At 47.6% G+C, this 9833-nt stretch overlaps 1 protein-coding gene across 2 annotated transcripts in view; it reads right to left on the reverse strand.

The window, feature by feature from the left end:
- The window catches only part of LOC137437115 (CCN family member 2), a 12678-nt gene extending 3268 nt beyond the window's left edge, over positions 1-9410 (reverse strand). The window contains exons 1-4 of one of the 2 annotated variants that reach the window (XM_068131511.2): positions 9208-9410; positions 5554-5674; positions 4845-5153; positions 4057-4274 (exon numbers count right to left, since the gene is read on the reverse strand). In XM_068131511.2, the coding sequence (XP_067987612.2) occupies positions 4057-4274; positions 4845-5153; positions 5554-5674; positions 9208-9252 (693 nt within the window). In that variant the 5' untranslated portion in view covers positions 9253-9410. The remainder of the gene's footprint in view (positions 1-4056; positions 4275-4844; positions 5154-5553; positions 5675-9207) is intronic. The other variant, XM_068131512.2, reaches the window with a different exon arrangement.
- Positions 9411-9833: the final 423 nt, after the last annotated feature.

Raw genomic sequence — 9833 nt, forward strand, 5'->3', positions numbered from 1 at the left:
CATTCTTTACCACTGAATCACTTGAATCCCGCAACATCATGAACTCCCGACCCTCGCCACCTTAAACTCCTCGGTTAATGATGTCAAGGGAAACCTGAGTTTTCCACCCTGATCATAAAAGGCAATGTTCGTCAAACAGCGTGGCACTCCCAACCACCTCCTCACAAACCCGCTCACCACACAACCTCCATCCTCTCTACATGCCCAATCGTAATATCATACATCATCAATGGCCACAATACTCGTGGCATCAATCCAAACTTCAAACATCACACCTTCAACTTACTTGGCAAACCACATCCATCAATACTCTTCAAACATCTCAAAAGCTTGTTCCTCACCAACTCCACCCTTTCCAGATAATTGAACTCCACTGTATACCATCTTCCCAAACTCTTCACAGGGGCCTCCACCAATGATGGAACCACCTCCCCTCCCAGCTCAAACCTGTGCATGTTATCCACCACTCATCATCTCACGACCACACTCCTCGACGTTCTTGCTTTAAATCCCATTCTTGCCCACCGCATCAACCTTTCCAGTCGTCCCAGTACCTCTACTGCTGCATCAGCGGACTGTTGGACAACTGTCAGGTCATCCATGAATGCAAACATTGCTGGCAAACTCTGACCAGGGGCTAACTCCACTTCTTTCCAATATATATATATTGTTGTGGTTGTGCCAAAAAGGCAACCCCCCTTTAGATGAATTGCACGACAACATGTAGCCTGCAGTAGTTAGTTATTTTCTATTGAATGTAAAGATTAGCCCTTTCCCATTGTGTAGTAATCAAAACCAATATGCGTTGAAGTTAGGCAGGATCTTCAAACCCTCGTTGGTTAAGGGAAGCCATTTTTACTATGAGCAGGAAGGCGTGGCGAAAAGCACAGCCCAGGTGATCAATGGCAAGCCGGGAACCCGTCGCCATGATGCGACAAGCCTCAGCCAATGGGAGGCTCTGGAACATTTTGAAGGGCGTGGGCGGGTCTGGTAAAAGCCCACACGGAGCGCATTATCATTCTCTTTGCCCGGGATTTCGCGCGCACAGGACGACCTTCTCTTGCCTTGGATTTTGCCTCGTGGACGACACGATCTATCTTGCCTTGGATTTCGCCACGTGGACGACACCCTGCTCTGGACTCTCTTGTTTTGGCTACACCAGACGACACGTGTTTTGCCCTTTGTGTTTCGTCGACCACCAATCGCTTCTGCGCCGATCTTTTGCACCATCCGGCTGACCTGCAAGCGTTGGCTTTCGACACGACTCACCTGAGCTGAAGTTGTCTGCCTGCGTGGCAGCTCGTCCCACCTGCGCTGAATCTAGCTCAACCTGCACTGGAGTTCGTCCTTCAGACCTGACCCTCATCAAGCCACGAGCTGCGCACACCAGACCACGTGGTCACCAGCGAGGCAATTTCAGCACGTACATCGGTACGCCAATAACCAGTGTGTTTAATTTCCTGTGTGTGTGTCAGAGTGTGAAGGTGCCAGTGGGGTTTATTATGATAGGTAAGAATTGTTAAGCTGAATCTTCGTCTCTGTTTCTCTGTGCCTTCTAAATTAAAGGCTCTACATTTTGTTGTTACTTTCCGACCTGTTCGGTACGTCTTTTCTCCATTGGCCAAGCATCATCCGAGACCGAATTTGGCTCGACCCAGGTCCATAAATCTCGTGGGGTAACGCCGCTTTCCACACCGTGCAAATCCGCTCGGCACCCATAAGGTGTGGGAAAGTGAGGGTTCGATCGCGCAGTTCTTCGGCACGTGTTTGCACCTTGATCTTTGCACCTGAAAGGTATTCGTGATTCTCCAGTATTAACCGAGGGGAATCACGCAACAAAATTGTTGTCAATGAGGGGGACTTTTGAACCCGGCCCACGCAACAAATTGTTGTCAGGAGTGGGGATTTGAACCACCGCAACAATATGTATATATATATATATATATATATATATATATATATATATATATATATATATATATATATATATATATATATATATACATATATATATATATATATATACATATATATATACTAGCAGAAGTACCCGGCATTGCTGGGCAGGGGAGGAGGAGGGGAGAGGGAAGAGGAGGGGAGGGGAACGGGGGGGAGGGGGAAGGGGGGGGGAGGAGGAGGGGATGGGGAAGAGGAGGGGAGGGGAACAGGGAGGAGGGGAAAGGGGGGGAGGGGAGGGTGTGGGGGTGCCCGGGGGAAGAAGGGCCCCTCCCCCTCTCCCCTCCCCCCTCCCCCCCCCGTTCCCCTCCCCTCCCCTCCCCTCCTCTTCCCCCTCCCCTCCTCCTCCCCCTTAACACCAGGGGGGTTGACTCAGCCTGTCATCCTACCGAGGTCGGCAAATTGAGTACCAGTTCACTGGTAATTCCCTGTGTGCCGCAAGAGGCACCTAACAGGGTTGGCGGCACAAACCCGGAAGTCGGAACTCATTGTCGTCAAATAAATGTAGCATGTATGTTTCACTCTCTGTCACATGCCGTTGGTCCCATGTCAATCGGATGAAGTTGAAAAATTAACGTTACGAAGTTTCTCTGGGACGTACTGATTCCGAATAATGAAGTTGAAAAATTAACGTTCCGAAATACGCTAATTATGCTAACAGAAGCGCTGGCACTGCGAAGCGCGAGAGGGAGCGCTGCGCTCCCTCCCTTCGATTCCCTCCCTCTTCTGCTAGCACTTCTGCGCTAATACGCTAATTTTAAAACCCGAAGTTTTTTAAAATTTAAGGTGTGCTGTAGTTGCTCTGAGACGTACTGATTCCGAATATGCCTTTGGTTTTTCTCTGCGATGAGTAGTTCTCGAGTTATAAGAGGACAAACAAACAAACATACATTACTGCTTTATATATATATATATTATTATAATAGAGCAGACGTATATGGTTATGTCGTTATGTTGTTATGTTTATATGCGTCGAAAACGTCTTCTTCATCTTCAATCAAAATCACAACCCCCTTAATTAACCCTCTTAATTACGTTTAGACTGCTGAGACCCTCAGACCTTTGACGACCCTTTAAATCTCCCAAGACCCTTAAGACCCCTGAAGACCCAAAATACCCTTAAAGACCTTAAATACCCTTAAATACCCAAAATACCCTGAAGACCCCAAAGACCCAAAACACCCTTGAAGGCTCTGAGGCTCCAAAAGACCCTGCAGACCCAAAAATACCCAAAAGACCCCAAAGACCCAAACACCCCGAAAACCCAAAATACCCCAAAGACCCAAAACACCCCAAAGACCCAAAAACACCACGAAGACCCAAATGACCCCAAAGACCCAAAAGACCCCGAAGACCCAAAATCCACACAAGACCCCAAAGACCCAAAACACCCTGAAGACCCAAAAGCCCCTGAAGTACCAAAAGACCCCGAAGACCCAAAACACCGCAAATACCCAAAACACACCGAAGACCCAAAACACCCCGAAGACCCAAAACACCCCAAATACCCAAAACACCCCAAAGACCCAAAAGACCTGGAAGACTCAAAATACCCCAAAGACCAAAAAGACCCCAAAGACCCAAAAGACGCCGAAGACCCAAAACACCCTGAAGACCCAAAACACCCTGAAGCCCCCAAAGACCCTTAAATACCCCGATTAACCAAAATACCCCAAAGACTCTTAAAGACCCAGAGGAAACAAAAGATCCTTAAGACCCCAAAGCCCCTGAAGACACTGAAGACCCAAAAAGACCCCGAAGACCCTGAGGATCCCAAAGACCCAAAATACCCTTAAAGGCCAAGAGGATCCAAAAGACCCTGAGGATCCAAAAGACCCTGAAGACTCAAATGGCCCTGAAGACCCAAAACACCATGAAGACACAAAAGACACAAAAGACCCAATAGACACTGAAATGGTCAAAGATGCCTATCCCTCTGAAACGGCGTGTGATGAGTCACGCTAGTTTTATTTATATATATATATATATATATATATATATATATATATATATATAATATCAAGTATTGCAATGTGTTGTCAACACCACAACCATTACCATTCCTTACCGAGTTATTGTCAAACCAGGGTACACGCTTACCTTGCGGATTCTTTCAGGTGGTGCCTGACAGGGTCGCACCACACATACTTGACTCTCCCTCTCAAGTCGGCAGCGTGGATTGTCGTTTGAGACGCGTGTTGAGAGACCCAAACCACAGGTGCGTGAGCAGGCGCTCCACTCAGTTGAGTGTGCCATGCATTGGTCTCTCTTAGGTTGTCGAGCAGCAGCCAAAGCAAGTGTGGCTTCATCTCGGAATGCTGTAAATGGTTAGAGGGGGATTTGGGGGGAGAGAGTTGTAAGTATATCCCAAATTGTCATGTAATTCATCTTTGTTGAAAAAAAATTGCGAGAAGTCAGGCAGTTAAACGCCAATCAGTTAACAGGTTTGCAGCAATTTAGCTACGAATCTCAAATTTAAAATGATGTTTAATTTTTGCCATCCCTTCTTTAAAACATCTGTACAAATGATTTAAGGCGGTTGACCCGATACCTATTCATTTTGATGGTTTATATTTTAGATGGTGATGTTCTTTAGATTTTCTGAGCAAAAAGCAGAGTTCAAATGGAATTGGCTCGAGGATATAGTCATTATTGAAAAAGGTGCACATCTTCAAGGATGAATGCACCACCAACTAGCAGAGCTGACCTCCAGGTAAGGCTTAGGTCCAGTTGGTGCTCAATACTAGTTGGTGATCCCTTCATTTTTTAACGTGGATCTTCTGAACTTATGCAAGTAGTATTTTTGCAATGATGCAGGTCTGTAGCAAAACATCGTACAGGACATTGAAAAATGGCCTTTCAGAGGGAGCGCAGGCAGCGGAACACACCGGCCAAAGCTGGGCCATTTAGAGCTCGAATGGCGGCCGGGTGCACAGCCTGAGCTGCCGCTTTGGCAGTATGTGCAGGTGGCAGTGCCAGCGGAGCACCGTCGCACACCCAGAAGGCACAGCACAGGCCAGGCCGTCGCACACGGCGTGGGAAGGGACAGTCCGCCGAGGGAAGGCGCACGTTCGATGGACAGCCAGGTACACATAGCAAGGAGCCCTGACGACACCTGCATAGTGCACAGCCGATTTGGAAGTCTCGTCCGTTCTCGTAAAGAATTCCATGAACATTGCAGCCTTTTTGATTCATATCTGTCAAGTACAAAAGCCAAGAGTTCTTGTTTGTTGTGGAGTTGGAAGCATCTACGTTACACATTCATGACTAACTATTTATCTGCTAACCTTCTCCTATGCTTTCTTGTCCCATCCACAATTGAAATCTTAAGCACATTGCTCCTGCTCATGAATATCCAGCACACACACAACATTTTATGAATTGTCTGAAATACGAGACCTATCAATGTACGCCCTTCTCCTTATAAGCTGTCCACAGATATTTTTGTACAGGTTTGGATGCTTATGGTGATGTTTATGAAGATATGAGGTGACGTCATTCTGATTCACAGGACTGCGTCCTGGCACACACTCACGCGATTGACGCACACCAGCCCATGCTCACACACGCATCCCTTTGACTTAGAGCTTGGCTCACCTAATGGGCGAGGACATAACTTGCAGCACCCGCACGAATCCACAACGGGCTGCACACCTGAGGGGCAACGTGGGAGCTGAGCAGGGCACCGGCATGGAGTGGTACACAGCTGTGCGGCGGCCTGCACACCATGCACACGCGCAATAACATGAGAATACACTCCACAAACTCATCACAATGGCCGTTCCAAAAGGTCTCGTTATGAGAAACTCACAATAGCCCAAGACAAACGTTTAAACATTTTTCCAACTATTAAATCAATATGTACAAATGCTAAACGAGAAGAACTATTTCATTAATCATGATCTGGACTGAAATATATATAAACTTGGCTTTTCTTGGACCTCTGTAAATATGTCCTTTCGAAAACCCATTTGTGATCGTTGTTAGACATTTTGTATTTTATTTGCCTTGTTATGTCTTAAGTCATGTCATGTCATGTTCAGTATGTAATATTTACGTGACATTTTTATGATGTGTAAAATAATCTGCTGTATTTCTTCCAGCAAATGCGCTAGACTTCGTCAAAACGTTTCCCCTTTTCAAAAGCTCAGAGCAAAGAGCAGAACTTATATTCCAATGGCATCAGGAATGTTGCCCATCGCAGGGGGCAGGAAGGGGAGGTTCAATGTGTGACGGCATCAGGAAAGTTTCCCATCGCAGGGGGCGGAAGGGGCGGTTCAATGTGTGACGGCATCAGGAAAGTTGCCCATCGCAGGGGGCAGGAAGGGGAGGTTCATTGTGTGACGGCATCAGGAAAGTTGCCCATTGCAGGGGACGGAAGCGGCGGTTCAACGTGTGACGGCATCAGGAAAGTTGCCCATAGCAGGGGGCGGAAGGGGCGGTTCAATGTGTGACGGCATCAGGAAAGTTGCCCATCACAGGGGGCGGAAGGGGAGGTTCAATGTGTGACGGCATCAGGAAATTTGCCCATCTCAGGGGGCGGAAGGGGCGGTTCAATGTGTGACAGCATCAGGAAAGTTGCCCATCGCAGGGGGCGGAAGGGGAGGCTCAATGTGTGACGGCATCAGGAAAGTTGCCCATCGCAGAGGGCAGAAGGGGCAGTTCAATGTGTGATGGCATTAGGAAAGTTGCACATCACAGGGGGTGGAAGGGGCGGTTTAATGTGTGCCAGAATCAGGAAAGTTGCCCATCACAGGGGGTGGAAGGGGCGGTTCAATGTGCGACGGTTCAATGTGCGACAGTTCAATATGTGCCAGCATCAGGAAAGGTGCCCATCACAGGGGGCGGAAGGGGCGGTTCATTGTGCGACGTTTCAATGTGCGACGTTTCAATGTGCGACGTTTCAATGTGCGACGTTTCAATGTGCGACGTTTCAATGTGCGACGTTTCAATGTGCGACGTTTCAATGTGCGACGTTTCAGTGTGCGACGTTTCAGTGTGCGACGTTTCAGTGTGCGACGGTTCAGTGTGCGACGGTTCAGTGTGCGACGGTTCAGTGTGCGACGGTTCAGTGTGCGACGGATCAGTGTGCGACGGATCAGTGTGCGACGGTTCAATGTGCGACGGTTCAGTGTGCGACGGTTCAGTGTGCGACTGTTCAGTGTGCGACTGTTCAGTGTCCGACGGTTCAATGTGCGACGGTTCATTGTGCGACGGTTCAGTGTGCGACGGTTCATTGTTCGACGGTTTAGTGTGTGACGGTTCAGTGTGCGACGGTTCAGTGTGCGACGGTTTAGCGACGGTTCAGTGTGCGACGGTTCAGTGTGCGACGGTTCAGTCTGCGACGGTTCAGTCTGCGACGGTTCCGTGTGTGACGGTTCAGTGTGCGACGGTTCAGTGTGCGACGGTTCAGTGTGCGACGGTTCAGTGTGCGACGGTTCAGTGTGCGACGGTTCAATGTGCGCCTGTTCAGTGTGCCACCGATCAATGTGCGACGGTTCATTGTGCGACGGTTCAGTGTGCGACGGTTCAGTGTGCGACGGTTCATTGTGCGACGGTTCAGTGTGCGACGGTTCAGTGTGCGACGGTTCAGTGTGCGACGGTTCAGTGTGCGACGGTTCAGTGTGAGACGGTTCAGTGTGCGACGGTTCAATGTGCGACGGTTCAGTGTGCGACGGTTCAATGTGCGACGGTTCAGTGTGCTGCGGTTCAATGTGCGACGGTTCAATGTGCGACGGTTCAGTGTGCGACGGTTCATTGTGCGACGGTTCAGTGTGCGACGGTTCAATGTGCGACGGTTCAATGTGCGACGGTTCAATGTGTGACGTTTCAATGTGCGACGGTTCAGTGTACTACGGTTCAATGTGCGACGGTTCAGTGTGGGACGGTTCAGTGTTCGACGGTTTAATGTGTGACGGTTCAGTGTGCGACGGTTCAGTGTGCGACGGTTCAATGTGTGACGGTTCAGTGTTCGACGGTTTAATGTGTGACGGTTCAGTGTGCGACGGTTCAGTGTGCGACGGTTCAGTGTTCGATGGTTCAGTGTTCGACGGTTCAATGTGTGACGGTTCAATGTGCGACGGTTTAATTTGCGACGGTTCAATGTGCGACGGTTCAATGTGTGGCGGGTCAATGTGCGACGGTTCAATGTGTGACTGTTCACCACGAAATGTAAAAATGGTCACATAATACCACGTTTCACCCAGTTGATGTGCACCACAAAATGAAAAAATCGTCACATAATACCACGTTTCACCCAGTTGATGTGTACCACAAAATGTAAAAATCGTCACATAATACCACGTTTCACCCAGTTGATGTGCACCACAAAATGTAAAAATCGTCACATAATACCACGTTTCACCCAGTTGATGTGTACCACAAAATGTAAAAATCGTCACATAATACCACGTTTCACCCAGTTGATGTGCACCACAAAATGTAAAAATCGTCACATAATACCACGTTTCACCCAGCTATTGTGATCACAAAATGTAAAAATCGTCACATAATACACGTTTCACCCAGTTGTTGTGCACCACAAAATGTAAAAATCGTCACACAATACCACGTTTCACCCAGCTGATGTGCACCACAAAATGTAAAAATCGTCACATAATACACGTTTCACCCAGTTGTTGTGCACCACAAAATGTAAAAATCGTCACACAATACCACGTTTCACCCAGCTATTGTGACCACAAAATGTAAAAATCGTCACATAATACCACGTTTCACCCAGTTGTTGTGCACCACAAAATGTAAAAATCGTCACATAATACCACGTTTCACCCAGCTATTGTGGTATTAGTGTAATAAGTTATTTTTCAAGCTGGAACTGATTAACACAAAAAGTCAATTCCAAAAATCTAATGTTCGCAGTTACTTCGGGGCCATCTGAGTGACTGTGGCCAATGCAGAACACGACTTTGTTTGTGACGTCCAACATTTTCCAAATCGCACAAATGACCTTATGTACAATACCTTGACCGAATTTTTATAAATGTACCGGACATATATGCTGCTCTGAATAAGGCTCAACAACCGTAAAAGAGTTTCTTTGTGGATGTGTCCCGTGTGATTTTTGGCCTCTGCGTGCACAATGCGCTACGTTCAACTTTTACGCATTTTTCAAACTTTTCAATTCAACTTTTACGAACTTCCATCGAAGTTTGTACAAAGTATACAAAGACCGTTTGAGCTGGTGAGCTGCGCGACATGCGGTGTACACACAAACGTACACGTACGTACCGTGTACGCCGTCAGCAGAAGTGTGGCCGCACGGATGGGATCCATGTTTTCCCGATTCCTAATAAACGACGATATGGAGTAGAAACACGCGCAATTCGTGCGGTGAAAGTCCGATACTCCCTGCGGTCCCAGGCTGTGTATATATAGGCATGGCCGTACCCCTGATTGACAGGCGGCGAATATACGGATGATAAACGCACGAATAGTCTGGCTGCATGTTTTTGACGGCCGTTGTTGACACAGGAACACGCCTCTGAACCCAAACACATTCCGTATCCGGCCTCCAGGTGTTTAGCCTGGCGCTGGACGTTTCGCATATTTCACGCTGTCAAGACCCTGAAAGCGAAACACCAGTGTTATGTAGCCCTGGAATTCTGGCAAAGCATTCCCAAAATAATTTATTACACGTTTTCGGCGAAAAAAATAACTTCGTCTCTTGGCAACTTTATTTTGCTCGTAATTAATATATAAATATTTCTGATACTCAAGTTCGGCACCATACCCGGATACAGAGGGTTGCTGCTGTTTAAGCAGTGTATTGGCAATGGTTTATCCTAGATGGTTTACCATTACCTTCCCAGCAGAATAGTTAACGGAGGAATTTGAAATTTGTTAATGGTACCGGC

The sequence above is a fragment of the Myxine glutinosa genome, chromosome 11 (assembly GCF_964187855.1).
Source record: "Myxine glutinosa chromosome 11, kmMyxGlut1.1, whole genome shotgun sequence".
NCBI lineage: Eukaryota > Metazoa > Chordata > Myxini > Myxiniformes > Myxinidae > Myxine > Myxine glutinosa.